Source organism: Phyllopteryx taeniolatus, chromosome 2 (assembly GCF_024500385.1).
Source record: "Phyllopteryx taeniolatus isolate TA_2022b chromosome 2, UOR_Ptae_1.2, whole genome shotgun sequence".
In the NCBI taxonomy this organism is placed as follows: Eukaryota; Metazoa; Chordata; class Actinopteri; order Syngnathiformes; family Syngnathidae; genus Phyllopteryx; species Phyllopteryx taeniolatus.
In genome coordinates this window covers 9,280,035-9,307,437 of record NC_084503.1, presented here as the reverse complement: position 1 = coordinate 9,307,437, position 27,403 = coordinate 9,280,035, and the positions used below count along the sequence as shown (strand labels likewise).

The following is a 27,403-nucleotide window of genomic DNA, read 5'->3' as shown; positions in this document are numbered from 1 at the left end:
CTTCAACAGTGATATTAGCTCTGGAAGAAATACTTCACTGCTTTACTCTCAGTGCTTGGCATTATAGTATGTTTATTGTATGTTGCCATCATCATCAACTACCCGCTGGACTGAAAAGTAGCATTCCAGATTCATCTGAACAACAGCACTTTTGTTCTTTTACTGCTATACAGTATTTATTCCTCTCAGATTCTCTCAGGCAGGAACTAATTAACTTAATGTCAGAAAAGAAAGAGCTAGAACTTGCAGGGTGTGGGGCAGCTAAATGAAAAGCAGCAAACAAACTCCAGCATTAAGCAATGAGTAATGAGTGAACCTATTAGATTCATTATGCAGTTTATCCTAGCCTCCTCGATGTAATTTAAGAAGTACAAATCCCATTGTGGTAGCATTTTCATTCTACAGACATTGTGTTAAAGTGAACGTTCAATGTGATTATGCTTCAACCGTTGAAGGGAGGGGCACCAGTTTATATTTGGAGGAGCAAATCAGTTTTGATAATAGGTAAGGAAAACAGATGTCACATTGACAAATTGATCAAGACAAATTTGAGTTATAGTCAACATTTTAAATGTGCACCGAGGTAGGAGGAAAGTTAATTGCATGACTCTCCCCCCTACAAAGCAATTATTCTTCTGTTTCCACTGAGCTTTGTAAGATGAGGCATGTAGTTATCAACACAACTGTTATGTACTGTACATTCCTTAAGTCTTACGTCGTCCCATTGTATCACACGTACACGACACATGCCGTACGAAAACAAAGATACCCATTGCATGTATGAAAATACATCAGACATTACAAGACAAATTAAAGGTGTGTGGCTGTGAGCATACAAATATGGATACTGGGAACGGAACGTTTTTTTAAAATCATCAAAACGGTTCAGTTTGACTGTTTCAGTCCGCATGTGTCCCATTTGGTTCATCAACTTTTTTTCCCCCATTTACTAAAATGCAAAGCAATGAACAGTTGCGTAACAGTGGTAATGCAAGCCAAAATGGCGGCGCATATATGTATAATGTGCGTTCGGAAATTCAATCTAACGCCCCAACGCTAATCTGAGAGAAGGGCTGTCATGATCAAATCTTTTTGGAATTGATTATTCTATAGATATATCATTGAGTAATCGAGTACATTTGTTTTACTGCTAACATGCATATTATTTTAGCTGGACGTCAATCATTAAACTGCATATGTTGGTACTGAGTGTACAATACCAACTCTGTACAGAATTTGAGACAACAAAATCATTTTTTGTGATTAGCATGCTAGCGATTATCATTTTAAGCAAAAACAAAATATCCCTCTTACTACCATTCAGCTCACTCATACATCATGTTATATGAATACATTACACATCGAATAGTGTCTTAAAAATCAATTACAGACATAAGTCTCTGTCATATTTGGCAGTAGTTTTGCATTGGCCCAACAGTGCATCCTTCTGCCATAAATGTCCGTGCAGTAAACACGGACAGTAGCCAAATGTTTCCGGGTGGTGCAAATTGGTTCCGGGTGGCGTAAATATGCTTTGATTAATACGTTTTATTGCCTCTGGGCAGAAATTTTTGCATTGACCAATTTCTATGGTCGACTTAGATGATTTTTTTTTTCACAGCCCTATCTGTGAGTGTACATTGCAGCGCGCTTAGTTTCCAAACGGTTTGGAGCGTAGCAGAGCGCGCACGTAGAATATTTTCGAACGCACTTTAGAATGTGCTGGAGCAATTGTGGAATTCTGGGTAATGGTCACGATGGCCTTTAGTGGGGCTGTCAATGGGTTGTGATCTTACATAGAAAACTCATTTCCCAACTCCTTTAAATTAATCCCATAAACATTAGTTTTTAACGTTTACTGTACTTCAGCATCCCGAGGATACGCGATGCTAACATGCAGCCAGCTAGCCCCCATAAAAAGTAGCACACGTTAAAGTAGTAGATATACACGGACTGCTATAATTCCTACACCGTTTACCGGATGTGGATGTACTGTAAATTCCCTTAAATTAAAGCTGAAAGTCAGCAGTTAAAGCACATCTTGCTCATTTTAATTTTAATCCATTGTAAAGATGAGAATAGTGTCCATGTTACATGAATAAAGAGAAGAAAGGTTATGGAGTAAACTGTATGCATGAGTTCATTCACGTATATTTTTCATTAGATTGATAACATAATCACTCCTCTACCCCAATTTGATATGAACGCCTATGTTATATACTGTAACAATGACTTGAGTTTTTATGTAGGAGATTTGTAGCAGATTTTACACTAGATAAACCTCATTGTAAACCACCAAACAAAAATATCACAAAAAGAATCAAAGTTTTTTAACCGAACACAAAACTGATATATTTGCAGAAAGCCATGACCTCTTCTGTTATATGAATGGCAACAGCTAGATACATGGCTTTATTGTAACTTTTGCCATCCAATGGAAAAGCATTAATTTAATGGTTCACCCAGTCACTATATACCGCTGACATAGCTAGAACAGCAAATATATATTTCTAATTAATAAAAAATAATATAATAATACAATAATAATAATGGTGTGAAGACATACTTTCAGTATATAAAAAAAAAAAAAATCAATGTAAAAATAAATGTATACAAGAATAATTGATTTTCCCATCAACATGTACCGAACCAAACGAAAAACCGTGACCACAAAACCGAGATACAATCCGAACCGTGGGTTTGGTGAACCGTTCCACCCCTAGTGGATACATCACTCTTATGATGATATCCCAAGCTTGACTGGACAGTTTGATAGGGCGTGCACTTGTGTGACACACAATACCACAGATGACAACAACAAAATCAGACAAATGGAAAACAAACAATCAAACAATAGAGACCTTTCATTTACTGTATCTCAACTCAATTGATAGTTGAGTTGAGATACTCAACTGTATCTCAATTTTTTACATTACCTAGTCTGCTCCAAGACACAATGGGGCGGGGGTATCCTGTAGCAACACACTCCAAAATGGCAGTTTGGTGAACAGTGAGGGTGAGATTTTCCGGACCAACTAGGATCATTGGTTCTTTGTAAACAGATGACTGTGAGCCTGGAAAAAGAAGGGTATTTAAGATGAGAAGGACAATGATGGATGGAAACCTTTAATTGGATTTCTCTAGAGCACTTCAGACCAATATACTGTATCTCTAAGATCCGACAGATAAACAATAGGTTTGAAAATTCTTGGGAATATACTGGAATAGTGACATGCACAACAAAAGACCAGGACCCAGAAGGTATAATATACAGTCGACTTTACACCGATTTATCAGCCTTATCGGTATCGGCCGATGATTAGCATTTTATGCTGATCGGCTAATCGGCTTTAATGTCATAATTCGCCAATCCGATTAATAACGTCATTGATCGGCTACGCAAATGACATTTAGTCCGCGTCGCCATCGTGCACATTATATTTGAATCCAAAAGCTAGTTCATTTTTAGCCTTGTCGCGTGTCTTTTGGCATAGTCCTGTAAATATCTGACGGCCAATAAAGTTATTTAAAAAAAAAAAAACATGTCGGCAGTGTGGAACAGACATCGCGTCTGAGACAGACAACATGTAATGCCCGGATCAGACTACAAGACAAATGTGCTCATTCAAGATTGCACTATGTCAGACTACTGCAATAAAATCTTGTATTCCGATACCACCACATCCCGTTTTTTACAATCATTGGGCTTTATCTTGTCAACTCAAATGCGACCGGATACACTCGTTACCGTGGCGACGACAATAAGAGTGGAGCGAGCCGACTGTATTATGAAAACAAAATGGGGAAAAACGTGTTGGTGGTCGCTGGTGCTCAGGTCAGGAGAGGACGTTCATTTAAGGCTTGCTTGAGGTATGTTCACGAACTTTTAATACGATTCGGCTAGCAAGCAGGCAACAAAAACGTTATGTAGCCTAGCAAGCGAGTGGTAGCACGAACGGTTGGACGTAAACATGCCGCCGTTCTGTCGACTCATGCTCAAAAGTTTTGGTGTGGGTGAAGTCATTTAATTAAAAATAAAGTAATTTAATTACAGTAAGTTAGCACCCATTATTTCTGTCATGTAATGTTGGTTTGACCTGACTGATTAGAATACATAATCTGACTAGAGTAATGATTTCCAAACTTTATGGAGCCAAGGAACATATTTTACAATAGAAAAATCTCACGGGACACCAACAAACAAAATTGTCACAAAAAGTGGATACATTAATTACTGTATTTACTTCCTGCCATCTAATAGAAGACCATTAATTTGTTCTATGTACTATGCCTCACAGGCATAAATAGAGGAACAAAGATACATTATTTATTGTAAATATAATTTTTTGAGCAATTAAGTACACAAGTATATACAGTAAATAAACAGGTCATTTAAATAGACACATTCCTCCATCTTGTGATCGGATCGATGATGGGTTATCGTTTTTTTTAAACTCGCTGATCGGTGATCGGCCCCAAAAATCCTGATCGTCTAATGCCTAATATACACTAAAGCTAGTAGTGAGGAGTGTGTTCCACATGGAGAGTGAGAATGCGCATGGTATCTGGATGTTAAAGTTGTGAAATGTAACAACCTGAAACAGAAAGGAGGGCCTCAGCACTGTGTTTCACTCCTGCACTGTTATGAGCCACACAGCAGAACTTTCCACTGTCCTCCTCACGCACTCCTGTAATCTGCAGAACACCTGTAGGCAAGAGAGTGTACCTACAAGAGAAAATAAAATGCAAATTATTACTCACAATAGACTATAAGACTTATAACCAAATTTCTAGGTCAGCAAAATTCTCTAAAGTGCCCAATTTAGTGGCCTAGGGTCTCATTTCTGCTCTCATTTACAGATGGTGTGATCTTGAGTGTTCATGTGATTGGGAGTTAGGTTCTTCATGTGGAGAGATTTAGGTGTCTTAGGGTGTTGTTCACGCAGACAGCAAAATGCAAATTGACAGAAGGATTGGTATTGGACCTGTCGTAAAGAGAGGGTCTCTCGGTAGTGACTCAAAGGATGTGGTTATAGATACAAGTAGTGGACCTCACCCCCAGAGATACTGTACGGTGAGGATCTTCGACACCCAGGAGGGAGTCAGAGGAGAGCCACTATTCCTCCATGTCAAGAGGAGCCACTTCAGGTGGCTCCAGTATGTGTTACGGATGATTCCTGGACACCTCCCTGGTGAGGTGTTCCAGGCATGTCCATCCCAGAGGGAGCCTCAGGGCAGACCTTATAAACACTTTAGGGACTATGATAAGTCAGAGTTGGCCTGGGAATGTCTCACGGAAACTGAAGGAGGAGGCAGACGACGGAAAGCCTAATATGTGACTCCATAATTTTTTTAAATTACTTTAGTAAACTCGAAAGTAACAATAAGGTGATACCATAGCTAACGTGTCTTGATGTATGGAAATTTAGACCTCTTGTCCTTGGTGTCGACAGGACGCCCATCTTTTTCCCAGCTGATAACAGGCTCTGGCAAGCCATGGATTTGGCATTGGAATCTGGCCACCCCAGACTCTTCAGCATGCACTGGCTCTGGTTGGACATGGAAGTCGGCCATGGCTATGGGAAGGAAAGAAGGGAGGGGGGTGTTTACAGTATATTTCGTTAATCATTTAATAACATACAGTGGAAAGAAAGGTAAGCTCATTCACCGGTAACTACAACCCCAATTCCAATGAAGTTGGGACGTTGTGTTAAACAGAAATAAAAACAGAATACAATGATTTGCAAATCATGTTAAACTTATATTTAATTGAATACACTAGAAATGTGTGTATGAGAAAAGAAGCGGTAAAAGAAAACGGATGGATGTAATGAAAATTTGTTTAATGTAATTTCTATCTATCTATCTATCTATCTAAAGTAAGAAGTAGCCTTCTGGGACAGTTTGAAAACAGCTTTCCCTGATGCAACTCAGTAATTGTTTCAAATGTCCTTGAATCCATCTCTCAGATTGAGGGCAGGACTCAAATTCAGTCAAGTTCATCCATGCCAAAATTCTTTCATCAATGTCTTTATGGACCTTGCTTTGTGCACCGGTGCACAGATATGTTGGAACAGGATGGGGTAATCCCCAAACTATTTGACTGTCCAAAATCTCATCGTATGCTGTTGTCATGAACGGAACAGAGGATAGGACCCAAAAATGCACGACTCCAAAACAAATGGACGGTTTCCAAAAAGAGAGGTTTAATATACGGGCATAGGTCGGTACACAGGCAGGCAATCCAAAAAAGGCAACAGTATCCAAAAACATGAGACAAAAAGGCGAGGTCGATAATGGGAGCAGGGTCAAGTCTTACTGTGAGTCTGTGACGTGGAAACAAGGAATGCTGGAACGCGACGACAAGGCACAACGAACTGGCGACGAGAGAGAATGAGACACGAGGTTAAATACAAGGGGTAATTAGGGTGAACGAGGCACAGGTGTTGAAGATGCTCTCAGGAGCAGGTGTGTGTGAAACAGGGGGAAGACAAAAAACGGAACACACACCCATGACAGCTGTAGCATTCAGAGTTCCTTTCACTGGAGCGCAGGGGCTAATATTTTGGACATTTCCAACTTTATGGGAACAGTTTGTAGATGGTTCCTTCCTGTTCCAACATGTCAGTGCATCAGTGCACAAAGCAAGGTTCATAAAGACACGGACGGATGAGAGAATTTGACACGGATGAACTTGACTGGTCTGCACAGAATCCTGACCTCAACCCTTCAGAACACTTTTGGGTGAAGTAGAGCGGAGACTGAGAGCCAGGCCTTCTCGTCCAACATCAGTGTGTAGCCTCACAAATGCACTTCTGGAAAAATGGTCATAAAGTTCCATAAACACACTCCTAATCCTTGTGGAAAACCTTCCCAGCGGAGTTTAAGCTGTAATAACTGCAGAGGGTGAACAAATGTCATTAAACACTGTGGATTAAGAATGCACTGCCACTTAAATTCATATCAGAGTCAGGGCAGGTGAGCGTGTACCTTTGGTAATATTATTATAATTAATAATAATATAATAATAAATATAAATATATATACCTGTATGTGTAACTAGTTTACCCGGAAGGCAATAGCCTGTGGCACAGCCTTGCCAAAATCAAAACAGACATATACAGGCAAATACAGTATGGATAAATGGCTGAAACGTCCAGTTGCTCTCAATTCAGGAGAGGGTTCATATAACACTCGGTAAATATTACAAGAATGATATATAACAAAGGCAGGTTTATTATTTATTTTGATTTCATATTTTTTTGTATTTATATTATTTATTTATTTTCAAGGCAAGATACAGTATTATTATGTTTAATTTGAGTTAAAAAGAATTAAATGTTCCAATTAAGGAGATGCAATAAAATAATTTTCACTCAGAAAACAGTTGCGTTAAGTTCTACCGGTACTTTTGGAGAATCATCAACGTGTATGAGTGAGGGGGTACTCAGGGTATGTCAAAAATGTTCGGGGGTACACATGACAAAACAGTTTGGGAAGCACTGCTTTGGTGGATTGGTGTATGACCAGCGGATATAAAACTGGACCGGCTTCAATCCTCTCCAATCAAAGCGGGTTACAGCACATCCTTTAAAAGCGACACAAATGGTGACGTCATACAATATATGCAGAAGAGGTTTTGGCGATTGAAATGTGTCTGCGGACCTCATTGATTTACAGTATATCCCCGCCGACGTTTGTTCGTTTCCACCACCCAAACCCCATAGCGTGCCAGCCAGTAACTGGATGGAAAAAATCTAATAATGATAATACAAATAATAATGCGTTCAATAAATTATTTTTTTTTTCAATGATAAACAAGTTTGGATGCCCACTTTTGAAATATGTCATCCACCACACACATCCGAGGACCGTTTAGATTTTGACAATAAGTTCCTTGTCCAGAACTTGTCCTACCCTTTCTCAACACAAACATATCCAATATTATAAATCTATAATTGATTAGAATGCCTTAGAACAGAGGGATCAAACATACAGCACCTGCGCCAAAACAAGCCCATTCGGGGGTTAAATCAGGGCCGCAGGATGAATTTGAAAGTGAACAGAAAATACTGTCGTGACTCCACACTTAAGTGTTGTTTTAAGAGTTCTATAATTTATGACTGTCTGTGAGGTTGTGGGTAGGCTGAGTCCTGACTTGTAATTGGATGACAAAGCCAAGGGCGGCAGGTACATATGGAAGACAGCAGAAGGTTGAGCAGATAGCTAAATTCTTCGTTTTTATTTTGGAATTGTTACATGACACATCCTGCGTGCATTAAAGATATTAGTGATGGACCACCTCCTTGTCATCCTTTCGTCTGCCCAGTGGTCTATGATCGTTTATAATTCACACATGTAGATGATAAACTGAACCAAATTGCACATTTTTCTTTAAAAATCTGAGGTTGTTTCATAATGGTTTGTCAAAGGATGGTTAATTAAATATAACGATTCTTGTAATATACTTGTATTAATTTGCATTATAACAAAGGGGAGAGCACTACCTTGTTATTCATATTAATTATGCCATGACTTTACTGGTCTGACCCACAAGACAACAAATTAGGTTGTATGTGGCCCCTGAACTACACCGCTGCATCTAAATTATACTCACCAGGACCATTTAGAATGGTTTCCTCAAAAATGTCTGATAAGGGATTATTATATATTCAAGAATATATATTTTTAAAACCCAATGAAAATGGAAAATATTTGTTAATAGTACTTCTTCTGAACCCCGGTCCCCAGAACTGTGAGGCAGACGGTAACCAGTCATCCACCGTGCCGCCCAACTCACAACCTTCCAGAAATAAAAATTTTTTTTTTGTCTACTTCCCCGCTCAGAAAAAAACAATGAAACATTACATATGTCAGCAGTATTTAATCCGCTAATTACTGTATCACACTTTCTAAACATCTTGTTTCACGTTCTTCTTTTAATCACTGGTTTCCTATTGTGTTTTTCCCCCCCACACATTGGGCGACACAATTAATTGAATTTTAATCGTGATTTTGGCTGCCACAATTAATTGAGCCTAATTGTCTGCGATTTCTTTTCATTTTAAAATGCAGGCACCGCTGCATATGGAGCACTTTGTCAACCTAGTCAGCCAGCCACCAAGGGGCGAATGCACGGATAAGGTTCCATTAAGCTACGCAAAGAACAAGCGAGCGACGCCCAGTCATCAGTCATCTCGATGGGATTACGAGTTATACATGCCGAGAGAAGCAAGTACAGAAAAAATTGGAGGTATCGCCTCAGAAAGAGATCAAATCCGTTCTCTGGACGTGTTTTGATTCAAGGCAAGTGACGTAAAACAAGCAGAATGCAGCAGAGTTGTCTGCCCCGCAAGGTAACACAACTAATCTGTTTGGCCAGCTAAAAAAATGACAAAAACACTGGACAAGAAACATGGGAGAAAGAAATACATTGTATGAACAATGACTGCAGTCAGGACAGCTTGCAGTTGAAAAGTGTCAGTCAAGCCAGCCCCCACAACGGTTTTTCATACTATGAACAATATACTATTATGGTAACACGCCGGCATCACGCTCCGTGAACAACTTCAAACAAAATTAAAGCCTAAACAGACATTGATGGCCAATGCATTAATATGTGAGGCTTTTATTTTGAAGTTGGCACCACAGCGTAATGCATAGCATGAACAATCGGCTGCATTGACTTCAACTTTTCGACTGGCCTGACCCCAATGAAAAAACGCGGCGGGTATAAAGAGAGGGAAATCACAACTGTCGAGTTCTTTGCAGTGTTTGACTGTGCACGACTGACCAATGGTTAAGCAGAACAACGGAGACGTATCCATCTTTCACAATACTGTCGGGAATTTTCAAATGAAAAGTCGGTGCTTGAGGCCAAATGATACTGCCTTTCATGCATGAACTGTATTTGCTTACATTGATTTGCACTTCATGATAGCGCTCTGTAATGACATTTATTCAGTTAGGCCTTGGTAAATTTGAGTTTCTTGATTTCCTTTTTGTATTATCTATCCTTTTATCTAGTTAAAAGACTCATTTTGCACTGAAAACTTATAAAAGCTTATATTGTTGATAAGTAGTGTAATAAAAATAGATGTTTCCCGAACATGAGGAATAATCGTGATTAATAATCGTGATTACAATATTGATCAAAATAATTGTGATAATTATTTTTGCCAAAATCGTGCAGCCCGACCCACACATACGTAGTAGTATTACTTGGAATTGTACTTCCTGCAATTTTGTTTTATTACGGTTGTGAAATCAATGCAAACCTCTGACTGATAAGAATATTTTCCTGTTTATCATTTCTAATGTGTGAAAGGGAACAAAAGCCCATACAGTATGTAATGTACTGTATTGCTGTAAAATGCAAGTGCACAGCAGCATTGAATTAAAGCCCCAAAGGTATTACTGCTGCCGATGCAGAGGTTAGGTGAAGTGAAAATCTTTCCGAACACATTCACATAAATGAGAAGGTCAGAGTTATAGTTCCTCAACTTAAGACACTCAAAAACATCCACTTTGTTCATGTGAAACCAAATAATAAGATGACAAATGCATACAGCGTTTACTGAGCTGGCGTGTTGCTCTTGCTGACTTTACTGGACCTCAGCCCGTCATACATAAAACATGAGCCCCTCCCCTGCCACTACTGACACACATGTCACAACCGTAATTCAATACTCACAATAAGGTTTTCATGCAAATGGAGACAGAGTGAAGTGTCTGCAATTGCTTTGGTTGTGGAAAAGTACATACAGTACATTGTTAATTTACACTGCATCATACTGAGTGGCGTTTACAATATTTGATTGTTGTTATTTAGTTACATGAGGAAAAAATATTGCAAACACCTATCATTATATTGCAGTGAGAACGGGGGTCATCTTAGAAAGAGCTGGGAAGTATGATTAAAGCCCATATAACACCAGCATGACACAACAAACTTAAATGGAACAAGTCTAACTATTGCAGTAAAGATAATAGGTGGGGTACATTGCAGTAAGGACGGAATCCCCGTTAAATTCATTAAACATTTCTGGTCAATACTAGCGCCTCTATTTTTCAGAACAGCCAAGGAGATAAACGATAAAGGTCAAATTACAAACCCAATTCCAATGAAGTTGGTACGTTGTGTTAAACATAAATAAAAACAGAATACAATAATTTGCAAATCATGTTCAACCTATATTTAATTGAATACACTACAATGACAAGTTATGTAATGTTCAAACTGAAAAACTTTATTGTTTTTAGCAAATAATCAATAACTTAGAATTTTATGGCTGGAACACGTTCCAAAAAAGCTGTGACAGGTGGCAAAAAAGACTGAGAAAGTTGAGGAATGCTCATCAAACACCTGTTTGGAACATCCCACAGGTGAACAGGCTAATTGGGAACAGGTGGGTGTCATGATTGGGTATAAAAGGAGCTTCCCTGAATTGCTCAGTCATTCACAAGCAAAGATGGGGAAAGGTTCACCTCTTTGTGCAAAAGTGCGTGAGAAAATAGTCGAACAGTTTAAGCACAATGTTCCTCAACGTAGAATTGCAAGGAATTTAGGGATTTCATCATCTACGGTCCATAATATCATCAAAAGGCATGTTCTCCCCGTGCCTGCGTGGGTTTTCTCCGGGTACTCCGGTTTGCTCCCACATCCCAAAGGCATGCATGGTAGGTTAATTGACAACTCTAAATTGCCCGTAGGTGTGAATGTGAGTGCAAATGGTTGTTTGTTTGTATGTGCCCTGTGATTGGCTGGCAACCCGTTCAGTGTGTCCCCCGCCTCCTGCCCGATGATAGCTGGGATAGGCTCCAGCACGCCCACGACCCTAGTGAGGAGAAGCGGCTCAGAAAATGGATGGATGGAGGGTTCAGAGAATCTGGAGAAATCACTGCATGTAAGCGGCAAGGCCGAAAACCAACATTGAATGCCCATGACCTTCGATCCCTCAGGCAGCACTGCATCAAAAACCAACATCAATGTGTAAAGGATATTACCACATGGGCTCAGGAACACTTCAGAAAACCAATGTCAGTAAATACAGTTTGGCGCTACATCCCTAAGTGCAACTTGATACTCTACTATGCAAAGCAAAAGCCATTTATCAACAACACCCAGAAACGCCGCCAGCTTCTCTGGGCCCGAGCTCATCTAAAATGGACTGATGCAAAGTGGAATAGTGTTCTGTGGTCCGACAAGTCCACATTTCAAATTGTTTTGGGAAATTGTGGGCGTCGTGTTCTCCAGGCCAAAGAGGAACATCCGGAGAAACATCCGGACTGTTATCGACGCAAAGTTAAAAAGCCAGCATCTGTGATGGTATGTGGCTGTGTTAGTGCCAATGGCATGGGTAACTTACACATCTGTGAAGACACCATTAATGCTGAAAGGTACATACAGGTTTTGGAGAAACATATGCTGCAATCCAAGCAACGTCTTTTTCATGGACGCCCCTGCTTATTTCAGCAAGACAATGCCAAACCACATTCTGCACGTGTTACAACAGCGTGGCTTTGTAGTAAAAGAGTGCGGGTACTAGACTGGCCTGGCTGCAGTCCAGACTTGTCTCCCATTATGAAGCGTAAAATACGACAACGGAGACCCCAGACTGTTGAACAGCTAAAGCTGTACATCAAGCAAGAATTTGAAAGAATTCTGCCTACAACGCTTCAACAATTAGTGTCCTCAATTCCCAAACGTTTATTGAATGTTGTTAAAAGAAAAGGTGATGTAACACAGTGGTAAACATGACCCTGCCCCAGCTTTTTAGGAACGTGTTGCAGCCATAAAATTCCAAGTTAATGATTATTTGCTAAAAACAATAAAGTCTATCAGTTTGAACATTAAATATCATCTTTGTAGTGTATTCAATTAAATATAGGTTGAACATGATTTGCAAATCATTGTATTCTGTTTTTATTTATGTTTAACACAACATCCCTTCATTGGAATTTGGTTTGTAGTATGAACACAGCTTCAATTAAATTAACACTAAAGTCAGGTAAAGACCCCACTCTCCTGGCCCTTATCACTGATGAATGTAGATATCAAGGTTATCTCGAAAGCTCTCGCAGCGAGACTTGAAAAGGTACTCCCGTCGATAATCCACTATGACCAGACAGGCTTCATTAAAGGTAGAAGTTCCACATAAAATGTCAGATGTCTGTTAAATTTAATAAGCATGTCACAGTGTAAAAATCTAAATGCAATCATCATGTCACTTGACGCAGAGAAAACTTTTGATAAATTTAAACGGACTTTCCTATTTGCAGTACTTCGCAAATTTGGCCTTGGAGATTCATTTATACATTGGATAGCAACATTATACAACTGACCGAAAGCGACAGTCACCACAAATAAGATTACTTCACCAAGTTTCACATAGAGGAACTAGACAAGGAAGTCCACTCTCACCAATGCTATTCGAAATATTCATCAAACCTCTTGCTGCCGCTATACGTCAGAATGCTAATATTAAAGGTATCTGCTCACTAGTGACAGAACACAAAATCAATCTGTATGCTGATGGTATTCTTCTTTATTTACAGTAGCCCAAGTATTCTCTTCAGGCAGTCTTCAATCTCATTAAAACATTTTCACAAATATCAGATTACTCTATCAACTGGACAAAATCAACAATACTCCCAATAATAGCAAACTCATGGACTCCTGCAGATCAAATCCCAGATTACCCTATTCCTATAGGAAACATTAAGTATTTAGGTATTAATATTTTGTCAAAACTCACAGAGCTAACCAATCTAAATTATACACCACTTCTGGAAAAAATCTCATCTGATTTAAGACGCTGGAGTAACTTGCCTATATCACGACTGGGAAGTATAGCCACAATAAAAATGAAAACCTTACCTCAAATAAATTATTTATTCGCAATGATTCCATTTAAACCCACATTTAAATGGTTTCAAACATTAGATTCTGATGGAATACATTATTATTCAAAAAATAGAATTAGTCTAGCCAGTCTTCAGAAAAGTAAACAGGAGGGAGGCCTAAATGCTCCCAACTTTAAACACTATTTTTAAGATAACCAATTACAGTACCTCATCAAAAGGTTGCACCACAGTGAGGAGTATTAGTCTTGGCTAGAATTGGAACAAATAGACTGCAACATCAGCAAACTCCCAAAACTCCCACTTAAGTCTTAAACGCCATAAATGCTTCAAGAACACAATAATCGCTTCCATCTTAATGATTTGGTGGCAACGTTTAGAATCTACAGGGTCTCAATTAGCTCCCAGTATGCTCTCCCCAATCTGTCATAATCCAGATTTCGAAATTAATAATATACGCCTTCATTTTAGCACATGGGAACCACATGGAATTGACTACCTAAAACAACTATTTTACGATAATGTTTTTAGGACCCGTGATGAACTGTTCCAAGAATTCCAAATAACAGGCGGAAACTTCCTTCAATACAATAAATGAAAAGCAGCAATAAAGCGTAGGTTTACTTTTAGTAATTATTGGATTTGAGAGCCAAGGTCACGGTAAAAGCACTGTCAATACTGCTAATTTTCTCTATCCATCAACTTCACACCATTGCTTCGTAAGTAGAGAAAGTTGGAATAGTGTACCCACTCATTTTATTCTTATGGACAACTCAAATTTATGTAATGAAGAAATCAAATAGCGGCGACCTGTCTGTGAATTATTGTTTTTTCATATGGCGCCAATGATAATGATGATTTAAATCGTCCTGACGCTCCAAAACCTTATTTATTTATTTAAAGCCAGTGTGTTTTGGATTTGGTGGTTGTCTTGGTTTAGAACCTTAGTGCGCTTCAGCTTGCGGTCACTAAATGATGGCCGAACATTCTTCTTCACAAATTTTTGGTAAAGAGCAGAATTCATGGTCCCATCAATCACAGCAAGTTCTCCAAGTCCTTAAGTATGAAAGCAGCCCCAGACCACCACACTACCGCCAATATGTTTGACTGTTGGTATGATGTTCTTTTATTAAAATGCTGTGTTACATGTATGCCAGATATTCTCCCAAAAGTCTTAGGAATCATTCAGATGTTATTTTATTTATTTATTTTTACAAAAGTAAGACAAGCCTTTATGTTCTTCTTGGTCAGCAGTGGTTTTTGCCTTGGAACTCTGCCATGGATCCCATTTTGCCCAGTCTCTTCTTTATTGTTGAGTCATAAACACTGACCTTAACTGAGGCAAGGGAGGCCTGCAGTTCTTTAGAAGTTGTCCTGAGTTCCTTTGTGGCCTCCTGAATGAGTCATTGTTGTTCTCTCGGGGTAATCTTTGTAGGCTACCCATCCCTAGGAAGGTTCACCACTGTTCCATGTCTTCTCCGTTTGTGGATAATGGCTCTCACCATGGTTCACTGGAGTCCTAAAGCTTTAGAAATGGCTTTGGAACCCTTTTCAGACTGATATATGTGAATTACTTTAGTTCTCATCTATTCTTGAATTTCTTGGGTTTTGAGATCTTCTGGCCGGCTTCATTTTGTCAGACAAATTCTATTAAAATGGTTTCTTGATTGAACAGGTAATCAGACTTGGGTGTGGTCAGTGAAAATGACCTCAGCTTTCCCAAATATGTGATTAGCCACAATTAATTCCTGATTTAACAAGGCCGGTAATTACTTTTTCACACAAGGCTAGGTAGCTTTGAATAGTTTATTTTTTATTAATACATAAAATCACTCTTTAAAAACTGCGTTTTATGTTTACTTGGGTTATCTTTGTCTCATATTTATATTTGTTCAATAATCTTAAAGTAGGGAAATATGAATTTGAAGAGAACAAATACTTTTTCATGGGAGTATATTATTTTGCATACATCACAAAGACCACGTCAGACAATCTGAAAATATTGTAATCTCTGTCCAAATCAAATGAATAGCTTGTACTGTTGCTACATGAGATGTCAGCATACCAACCAAGAAGGCAGCCTACCTCTGCATCAAATAATCCATTTTGGGTATTTGTTTTCTTTTTCATTTGCTTTTTTTGGGTGAGACTGAGCATACCTAACGACTGCTCTGTTCAGACGGCAGCAAACGATTAACTCAATGTGTTTTGGTCTTTTCTGTTTTTTTTATTTTTTTATTTTTTTTTAATCCCATCAACCTAAACAAGGGTTTTTAAAAAAAATAATTCACCACAGGTAAGAAAACTCATTCTAAGCAGTAAACTTCACCATACGTGTCTTTACTTATAATCTAAAATAACAAATTAATAATATCCAAAATAAAGATACATGTATAGTTATTTAATTATTTTCATGCGTTACTGTGTTTACTGATTTTTACACTTGTACCAGAAGTAAGTAAGATTTTTGTGCGTATGTGTGAAGATCATTTGTGAAGTCATTGCTACATATATTTTTTAGAAGCTATGATCACATGTGGATGCTACAGAATTAATGATGACATCTGATACAATACAGCACTAATCCCAACCTGAAGCTCCACAATAAATCTTCAGCCAATTATTGAACGTTATAATGTCCTCACCCTACCTAACATAGTCATTCATCCCCCCCACGCCAAGACCATCACCATCATTTTAACCGTTTGTATGCCCCACCCCCACGAGTCCGCTCAAGCCTGTGATATCATTAAGTGCATGTTGTTTCAGACAGTAGCAGGGATGACTGCTCTACCCTCCCTGTCCCCTATCTTGGTAAGACAGTAAAACAGAGATGAAGCTAGTAAATAATGGAGATGTTTCACCATGCTCTTCTGGTGCAGGACGCTCACACTTCAAAAGCTTTTGAATGGGGGTCCCAGAAATAGCAGGATCTGTGGTAGAGATGGCATTTTAATGCAGAGGTGATATTTTGTCTCTGGGCCGTACTAGCCCCTCCGCCCCCTACCCTGCCCTCATGCAGCATTTGAGCCTGGCTGATCAAGCTGCAGTTTCTTAGTGTGTGATCCTTATCACCTATGATAACAGATAAGAGCAGAACGTGTGGTCTGTGTCTTTTTGTGACACACACTCATTCCCTCCTTTAACAATATACCATATCAATACCGTCCAGAGACGGTACTTGAATTGCAAAAGAGTATCAGGTGATCTGCACAGGTGTAACTTTGACCCTGATGGCAGATACCTAGATGTACATCAGAACAATGGGGCTAAAGTAAAATCCCTGTTGAAAATGTACTCAGACTTTTCAAGTCTTGCACGGTGGCTGACTGGTTAGAGCGTCAGCCTCACAGTTCTGAGGACCCGGGATCAATCCCCGGCCCCGCCTGTGTGGAGTTTGCATGTTCTCCCCGTTCCTGCGTGGGTTTTCTCCGGACACTCCGGTTTCCTCCCACATCCCAAAAACATGCATTAATTGGAGACTCTAAATTGCCCGTAGGCATGACTGTGAGTGCGAGTGGTTGTTTGTTTCTGTGTGCCCTGCGATTGGCTGGCGGCCAGTTCAGGCTGTGCCCCGCCTCCTGCCCGATGACAGCTGGGATGGGCTCCGGCACGCCCGCGACCCTAGTGAGGAGAAGCGGCTCAGAAAATGGATGGATGGATGTTGTAGCTGTGCAAAACAAAGACGTTATCCATCCAATCATTTTCTATACCAATTATCCTCAGTAGGGTCACGGCTGAGCTGGAGCCTATACCAAATGACTTGGTGAAAGGGCACATAACCATTCACACCAAGGTTAATTTAGTCTTCATTTAACCTAACATGCATGTTTTTGTAATGTGGGAGGGATTGATGGATGCTATTAAGGTTCTCTTCAGGAGGTGAAAGGGTTGGCAGCAGAGTTATCAGTCAAAAAACCTTAACCTTTTTTTATCCTTTATTCCACAAAACAAGTCAATGAAAGGCTGGGCCCTTTCATTTCATTCAGGATTCATGTTCAGTTTTTACTGAGCATGAATCCTTTTGTTCCTACCCTCACCTCTAGTCACGAGCTGTGGGTTGTGACCGAAAGAACAAGATCCCGGATACAAGCGGCCGAAATGAGTTTCCTCCGCAGGGTGCCCGGGCTCTCCCATAGAGATAGGGTGAGAAGTTCGGTCATCCGGGAGGATCTCAGAGTAGAGCCGCTGCTCCTCCACATCGAAAGGAGCCAGATGAGGTGGCTGGGGCATCTGATTTGGATGCCTCCCGGGCGCTGCCCCGGTGAGGTGTTCCGGGCACGTCCCACCGGGAGGAGACCCTGGTGACGACCCAGGACACGCTGGAGAGACTACAACTCTCGGCTGCCCTGGGAACGCCTCGGGATCCCCTCGGAAGAGGTGGAGGAAGTGGCTGGGGAGAGGGAAGACTGGGCGTCCCTGCTATTTCTACTGCCCCCGCGACCTGACCTCGGATAAGCGGTAGAAAATGGATGGATGGAATCCTTTTGCGTGCTAATTTATTTGCCGACAGTTGAAAGTGATGTTTCTGAGGTTGGGGGTTTGAATCCAGGTTCCGGCCTTCCTGTAGGGAGTTTGCAGGCTCTCCTCATGCTTGCATTGTTTTTTTCTGGGTACTCTGGCTCCCTCCCACATTACAAAAACATGCATGATAGGTTAAATTAAGACTAAATTAACCTTGGTGTGAATGGTTATGTGCCCTTTCACCCAGTCATTTGGTATAGGCTCCAGCTCAGCCGTGACCCTACTGAGGACAATTGGTATAGAAAATGATTGGATGGATAACGTCTGTGTTTTGCACAGCTACAACATCCATCCATCCATTTTCTGAGCCGCTTCTCCTCACTAGGGTCGCGGGCCAGCTACAACACAATGTCGTTAAAGATTTAGGGGATTTTTTTGGAATGTCCAAATTGGTCAATTTAATATTTTTTGGAGGGAGTCAGTCCCCACGTGGGTCGGTTATTTTTACAAACTATTGACCTATCTAAAGTGTTGAAAATGACTTGCTCTCGTTGACGATGCAACTTCAGTGGCTCAACAAGCATGACATTTTTGGGATTCCTGAAAAGTGATGGTTTTGGAGATGGGAGGATTTCACCCAACACCAGTGAAATGTTGAAACAGCTGTCAAAAATGGCATTGTGTGCTGTTCATTAAGAAATTCAAATACTGTTTATGTAATCAAACAATTTATTTTAATGATGAATGGAAACCATGTTATGAATGAATGATGATTCTTACAATATCTGAGCCATCTGATGGAAGCAGGAACAATGTATTGATAAATCTGATCCTCTGATATGATACAAGTACCACAGCAGATGATCGCTCTCGGGATATGCCCTGATGAATGTGCATGCAACCTCCAACCTGCTGGTACAAGATAACTGCAAATAACTCTGCAGCATACCTTGTTGTTCTCTGTGTTTTTGTCAAAGATACCCAGAGCTTATCATTGCTGCTTTTTCATATTAGCGAAGACAACATTTAATGTCCAATTCTCGAAATGTATTGCTGTGCAGGCACCCTGTTGTATCACATTAATTACAGCACACCTTAGAAAAGCCAAAACTATCTTCTGGTGACAGCAGATGAGCAGGATTGCATTCACCTTTCCATATACGTCACCTTCAGACAGCAATATAATTTTCTGCAGAGGATTGCTTTTTCTATTTGATGACCTAATGTCATGCTGCCCCATTGTGTGTGGCACAGCTGTGAGCGATGTGATACTCTGTGAATGTTTTTCTCAACCGCTATACCTTTTATTCACCTTCACAATGCCCCTTTGAACAGTCTAAAAATGTCAGTCTGCAAACTAAATAGAGATTTGCTTGGAAAACATCAAACAGTTGCTGGCCATGATGACAGTTGTTGCATGTTGGACATGACGTCACTCCATTGATAAAAAGCTAGATTAACAAATACAACCATGAATATATTACGCAACAAACTTAAGAACGTGAAACAAGATAAGGAAATACTGTCGAGAATACGATAAATTAGATTTCTTGCAGAAAATTCAATAGACCCAAATGTTAATGTCTGCTGTTTTTCTGACAACTGTCACGAACGGAACAAAGGACAGGACCCAAAATGCACGACTCCAATTCAAATGGACAGTTTCAAAAAGACAGGTCAGAGGTCGGTACACAGGCAGGCAATCCGAAAAGGCAACAGTATCCAAAAAACGTGAGGCAAAAAGGCAAGGTCAATAATCGGAACAGGGTCTAGGCTTACTATGAGTCGGTGACGTGGAAACAAGGAATGCTGGAACGTGACAACAAGGTACAACGAACTGGCGACCAGAAAGAATGAGACACGAGGTTAAATGCAAGGGGTAATTAGGCTGAACGAGGCACAGGTGGAGAAGATGCTCTCAGGAGCAGGTGTGTAGGAGACAGGGGGAAGACACCAACCATAACACACACCCATGACAAGAACATATAAACAAACAGCCATTCGCACACACATTCATACCTACGGACAATTTAGAGTCTTCAATCAACCTACCATGCATGTTTTTGGGATGTGGGAGGAAACCGGAGTGCCCGGAGAAAACCCAGAGGGAGAGGGAGAACATGCAAACTCCACACAGGCGAGGCCGGATTTAAATCCGGGTCCTCAGAACTGTGAGGCAAACGTGCTAACCAGTCGGCCACTGTGCTGCCACTGAATGAAATCTCTTCATGAATTTGTTCATTTCTCAGTTCTGTTGAGCTCAGCTGCAAGCGGTGGCCTCAGGAGAAAATCCCACGTACACGGCACCACTCGCAGGGTGGCGACGGTGGCAAGTGAGCTTCGTGGGCGTTTAGGTCTCACTGCGCAGCGGCTACGACGGTCCTTTAAAGTATGCCTTTATGTGAAACCAGTCTGTGGTGCAAAAAGACAGAGGACAACTGCGCCAAATCAGCTGATTGCGTGGTCCCATAGTGTCAGTCTTTATAAGTTCATCCATTAAGTTTGGTGGGTCAGGAAAAAAATGAGCACCAAGCAACAACCTCGGGTGCTCCTTTGAGAACCATACCAAAATTGTCAAATTCTCCACTAATTTCCCTTCTCACCACAGCAGTGAAAAAATAGGAATGCAAAAGTTGTCATCTGATGTCAGCCTTTTAGTCTTGTTGAGCGCAGCATGGTCTTCACTGCACGCTCTACATGTATTGATTGGTTTTCATTTTATAACTGTCCAGTTTACAGTCACTGCGGATGACAAATGGTCTTCGCGTCTCTGCCACCAGCCTCTTCCAGAGGGGCGTCAACCTTTTGAAATGGCAGGATTTAAAACAAAAAATATTATTCACAAATTCAACATCAACACAGCTTGGACATCTGCCATTGTGTCGTCATTTTTTTAAGGGAGGTGATCTGCCACAGCAAAACAAAAAGGTATTACCTGCCAGGAAGGCTGAAATGGAAGAAACACTCAAGCAGCATAATTACACAGTGTGGATTATATCCGTTGACAGATGAAGCCAGCCAGCATGAATTAGTAGCAAAGTAATTGAAGGAAGCAAATGAAAGCTATTATGTTTACACAAGGATGGGAAAGGTACAGTTTAGTCACCCTGCTCACCACCCTGCCACATCTCCATCCCAGGGACAAAGACCGGGCCTCCCCTGTGCCTCCATCACACCCCTTTCTCCAGGACCTCCTCAAGCCCCCTCCAATACACACCGCACCCCATTGTCCATCCGGCCGCTGCTCCTCCCACTGCAGCACCCCTAGCCCTGCACCCTGCCCTGCCATGGTAGCCCCAAATCTCTCCACTAAGCCTCCTCCACTTACTGCAGCTTGCAGGCCTAATTAAAGAGAGAAGCATTAAAGCATAACAGATGCTGAAAATTAAGGGATTATTTAAATGATTCCCAGTCACAACTTCGGTAAGATTAGAGACGAGCAAGACGGGCTCTGTGTGCGTGCCTGTGTGTGTGTGCCTGTGTGTGTTCACTGATATTAAAAAAAAAAAAAAGCTTTTAGTTTGAATTATCAGACAGTTTTAGTCATTGTTGGTGTCAATTTTGTCGATTTTCTTGGTGGTGGGGGGGAATAGAAAAAAGGTTTTCTCACATGCAGGGAACAAAGGGAATTTGATTTGTTGGACGAGAACAATAAAGAGAGGATCTTTTGTATCATTAAAGGACTAACCGAGTTTAAAACAGTATTATTATTATACAACTTCAAATATGCTCCCATGATAGCCAGAGAAATGGCTCAAACGGAGACACATCTATCTATCTATCTATCTATCTATCTATCTATCTATCTATCTATCTATCTATCTATCTATCTATCTATCTATCTATCTATCTATCTATCTATCTATCTATCTATCTATCTATCTATCTATCTATCTATCTATCTATCTATCTATCTATCTATCTATCTATCTATCTATCTATCTATCTATCTATCTATCTGTCTCCTGCAACTCAAGTGAGCCACAAACCCTGTCAAATGTTTTGTGTGCTGTTGAACAAAGACACTCCCTGCTTCAAAATGCAGCGGGCGAAAGCCTTTTTCTGTCTGTGCTCAGCATCAGTGAGCATCTTATGGGGCTTCTGAGGCATATCCTCTGTGGACACACCCACAGGCGCTGCAACAATAACAATAACATTGAGTCAATTCTTATCAAGATTCTCCATGCTTAACACTGGAAAATCGCCATGCAGAAAAACTACTCGTTGGCAAGGACAAACGTGAGTGCCGCTTTGAAAATAATGTTTTCATTGTTGGATGTTAAGAACACATACAGTATCTTAAGATAGTTTTCAATTTCTGGCACTCTTTTCAGTGTTCCCTCCATTCTGGATGTGAAAGCGCATGAAACAAGCGGATTTGGAGATAAAGACAGCTCAGTGCATACTCTCCTATTAGTGAAGCCTGGAATCCTCTACTTGAAAGAATTTGATCTCATCTTAACTCACCCCCTACTTAGTTTGTCCCTCTGCCAAATTACCGTCTTAAGATGCTACATGTGTGCCATAGACTGCCATGTTCCTTTTTTGAAGCTGTATAAAATCTTGTGGAGAGGAAGCGGTTGTTGAGTCACAAGCTACAATTTTCATTTACTAGTGTCATTAAGACTAGCAAGTTATTGTCAAATATGAATTACATTTTTTTGTCTTCATAATTCCCTTTGTATTTTTAAAGTGTGATGATAAAAAAGAAATAACTGCATTTCTCACATGAGTATAGCTGGAAAGATGTAAAATCTTCACAACGCCATTAACTACAATTCGAATAGGCCACATAACTATAACGTTGTAATTAATATTGCCAATACCTCAGCATTGCAACTGCCTGCTTTAGAATTCAAATGAGATGGCACTTCCATCATCCTACCTGCATACTCTATATGAGCTCTTATCCACATAAATTACATGCATGCCTTTTATTTAGCTCACTGACTGAACATTCCCTACAAAAAAAAAAAATAATAATAATAATAAAAATGCTTTATCCCATTCCTGTTGTGACTCGAGGGGCTTGCAATATTTGAAAACGTTCAGAGACTCTTGGATTAAATATTGCTGGTATTTAAATAAAAATGCCATAACATTCTTCTTTTCATTGACAACGGCTCTTGTTTTGTGAAGTCAGGAATAAGTGAGGTCTGCAGATGGTCGCGGTTGTGAATAACAACCTGGAAACACATTCGGCATCACAATTCTCCTTGGTATAACACTGATTACTTCCCCCTCATTAGAGGACAACTGTTGGGTTGTAAGGCAGTTCTGATGGGGGCAGAATAGATCTCACTTGAAGAGTCTTTCCTTTTGGGTCACTGTTTCTTTTGTCATTTTGGGCAAACAGAAGGTACATTTTATCCAATACAAATTTGGAAAAATGCACCTGATAAAATGTGTGGGTTTCATTTTTTTATTGTGCGCATCATCCGGAGTTTGAAAGAGGCTGAAAGAATGATCCCACATCTGGCACTCCCATGGGATATGTAAACGACGCAGGGCGGGACGGACCCGTACGCTCCACTGCGTCTTACAGAACGCTGAAAACAGGCCCCCACAAATGCCTGAAACGGCTGTGTAAATCTCAGCCTTTCTGCATCTCAGCCCCCCTCATCTGCCCCTGGTAATTGTCAAAGGATGGAGGTCCACTGTTCCTCAGCTGTGTGGTTCCCTATGGGAATTGATCTGTATGTCGGGGTCCTTGAGTGCTCCCAAATTCGCTCTGATTTTTTGATTATTTTTTTTAATGCAGTTGTGCAAAAATGTAAGATCTTAGAATTCATCAGATTGTTACTGAATATGCAATAGTAACGTTATTCAGTCTTAAGCTTGCAGGCTCCAAGAAAGGCTGACTCAGATGAGGTGGTGAACCTAAACTCTGTAGATTATACGAAGCATGTGTGCCAACTGAGGAGATGGACAGAAAACCAGCTGGTGCCCCTAACCATCAACAGAGTGAATTGACTGTCACAACTGGAGATGGAGAGATTCCAAAAAGGGTCAGACACAAATACAACACAGCGACAGTCTGCATGGTATGCAGATACATGAGAGTTGACTGCAACCAGCTGAAACAACGATGCCAATCACGACAGCTGAAGCAGCTGAAATGCAAATCATATCATACATACAGTATATGTCACATACACTCACTGGCCAAAATATTAGATATACTCTCACAGTTTAATGAGATCCGATACAAGAGGTGTATCAAAAAAATGTGTCCTTGTGAAAATAAAAATTTTCAATTTTGACTGGTACACCACCCTAAATGGGTCAGGTGACAAATTTCGGATGTGTTATGGCAGCGTAAGGAGGAAAAAAAAGGGAAGAAATTGAATATCCTCAGATTGAAGAAAAGCCTCTTCAAAACGTGCAGAAAAATCTGATGAATCAATCATAAATTCGAGACTGACATCACTGAAATACACTGATTCATGACGTATACAAACCGAAACAAAACAAAAACACATTTAAAAACATATACTGTAAATCGGAATATATATTAGATATACTGTATGTTGATCAATGAATAAGGAAAATCATTTCAGACAGCGGCCAGTGCAGAAATGTGGAGGTTATCCTCGTTTAACCCTTCCGTTACCTTCAAATGTATTAACATCTTTTGAACCCAGCAATCTAAAGTGTATCATCGCCATTTCAACAGGCAGTCTTTTTACTCGACTGAACCTGTTATTTGAGTATCGAGAAATATGCAGAACACCACAGGTACGCACAAAAATGATCAAATTAAGAAGCGGTCTCGCATCGCAGTTTGCGGGTCTAAATTCGCATTTTGCAGATCAAAAACACATTGAAAAGCAAAGCTCCACATCAGTTTTACCACAGAGACGGTCACGAAGATGGAAGCAGGCAAGGGCTTATATGACACAAGGCGCTTACATCACCGATGTGTGGATGCGGAAGTGAAGCTTTTCGGTTGAGGAGCAGGAACACAACAGTTGCAAAACGCGATCCCGAATTGAGAAGAGAAAAAAGACAAATGGCGAAAGTGTGGTAGCATTTCATAGTGAAATGGAAGGCGAGCACCCGTTTGTTGTAACGCAGACCTTTCTCTCCGCCGAGAATGGCGCCACGTCGCAGGACTCTAGAGACAGCGGTAAGGTTAACGTAGCGCAAATCAGTGAGCTGAACGTTAGTCTACTTTACGAACATAACGTTAGCCCGGCGGGCTGCGAAGTGTCTCTTTTAGTTATGAGTACCGTCAAATGTGTGGCTTGTTTTTTTTTTTAACCCGTGACAAGGACAGTATTATGCAACCATAGCGGTACAGACTGTCACTGTGTGACATATGGCCAATCTGATGATCTGTAAGTGAGAGAGAGAGAGAGAGAGAGTTGAGTTAAAGACGGAGAAAGATGAGAAAATGACCGACAATGACCGGGGGGCAAGTTAACGAGCCCGTCCAGCAGATGAGCCAACCAGGGGGATGCCACCGACCACCCAGGACCCAGGGAGGTCCCGAGCCTGACTGAAGCACCGACCATTCCCAAGGGGAGGGGCACGGACACCGGACCACCGCCCGCACGCCTTTACATCGGCATCTAGTATAGAGGAGGTGGAGAGTTGTATTCCCTCTTATTGCACATGTTGTGTGAAGCTGTTAGTAGATGAGAGAAAGGAGCAACACTGAAGTCTCCGGCAACCAGTATGACGGCGCCGGGATTATAGACCTATGCAGCAAGACAAGACAAGCAATTGTCCATAAATTGCAAACACACATGTAAAGATAGCACATAGTCATAAAGCATCTTGGATAACTCAGATTATCAATTAAAAACGGTTGTCTGTGTAAGTGTATCAGACAATCAGGCAAGTGTATTTGTTTCAGACAGATTTTCTTCATTACGAGGCCCGCGACGCACTGTCACTTTTTGAATCAACCCAGAACACATGGACAGACTTATTCACACCTGATGGCAAAGGTGGACGGACATGCACAAAAATGAGTTTCTCTCCTCCTTGCATGCATGCACACACATTCAATCACTCATACCCGCCCTGCTCCATCAGCTCAACTGACAGCAGTAATGAGTTTCGTCTCTGAGTAAGCCAACTGGCAACCACTCAAGGGAATTTTTCAGGCTGAATAGCGGCCATTAATCACAATCCCAGGCAACGCTGTGACATCACGTGTGGGGCAAACAGAGATGCGTTCATTGGTAGGGATGAGGGTGGGGGATTACCCCATAGTAAAAAGAGGGACCTATTGAGGGATCTAGTGTCGAGGACAGAGAGTGTGCAATGATGAAGAATGTAACTGCTACTAATATTATTGCATGCAAAAAAAAATAATCTTATTATACCTCTGCTTGTTGTACTTGCTTGTGGTAATTCAGAGCTTTGCAATTAAATTGCAAATTCTATGTAAATTCTATGTTCTTAGCACAAACACAAAATGGTCAAACATCTCAGATTATGTTGCTCTGATCATCATTATGAATAAAGGCTAGCCTTCTATTGTAACTTCTGTTGTATCATACTCAGTGTCCCTAGGTTGGGTTATTTGCCAGGCATCTGTGATTAATATGGCAGGCTGTTATGTATTAATCTGCTTTATAGTAATCATTGACTTTCTTTCTTTTGTACTTTGGCTAAGCAAAAAAAAAACAAAAAAAACAACAACAACAACATTTATCAGCACCCTACTGATTAAGTATGAACATAGGATAAAATAAGCAAAAAACAAAATCACACTGTCAAATAGTTCTGTCACAGAGAAAGGAATAACTGGATTTGGAAGGAATTTGTACCAAACGGGAATTGGTATCACCTTGTTTTGTAACATCAGTATATTGCCTGTATATTAGTCTCCATTTAATGTATTTTCTTATCAGTGCTTTCCATTTATCCATCCCTCCTCTCCAGCAGACTGCAGTCCCCGGGTTATTACTGCCCCTCAGTGATCCCATGGCCCATGCACCCCACCCCTCGCAAAATTGCCTAATCCCGATGAACTCGTGTTAATATGCAGTCAGTAACCCCCCTGACTCTTTGTGTGCTCGTGTGACTCTCGGCCATGCCCACCACACATACTCTTGGTCAC

The 27,403-nt window shown here is 40.6% G+C and overlaps 1 protein-coding gene across 2 annotated transcripts in view; it reads right to left on the bottom strand.

Annotated features, from left to right (window-relative positions):
• Window positions 1-27,403, bottom strand: part of igdcc3 (immunoglobulin superfamily, DCC subclass, member 3) — an 81,410-nt gene that overhangs the window by 26,977 nt on the left and 27,030 nt on the right. The window contains exons 1-4 of one of the 2 annotated variants that reach the window (XM_061759011.1): window positions 20,107-20,487; window positions 5,432-5,576; window positions 4,596-4,726; window positions 2,937-3,074 (exon numbers count right to left, since the gene is read on the bottom strand). In XM_061759011.1, coding sequence (XP_061614995.1) covers window positions 2,937-3,074; window positions 4,596-4,726; window positions 5,432-5,574 — 412 coding nt within the window. In that variant the 5' untranslated portion in view covers window positions 5,575-5,576; window positions 20,107-20,487. Of the gene's footprint in view, window positions 1-2,936; window positions 3,075-4,595; window positions 4,727-5,431; window positions 5,577-20,106; window positions 20,488-27,403 lie in introns of those variants that run through there. The other variant, XM_061759004.1, reaches the window with a different exon arrangement.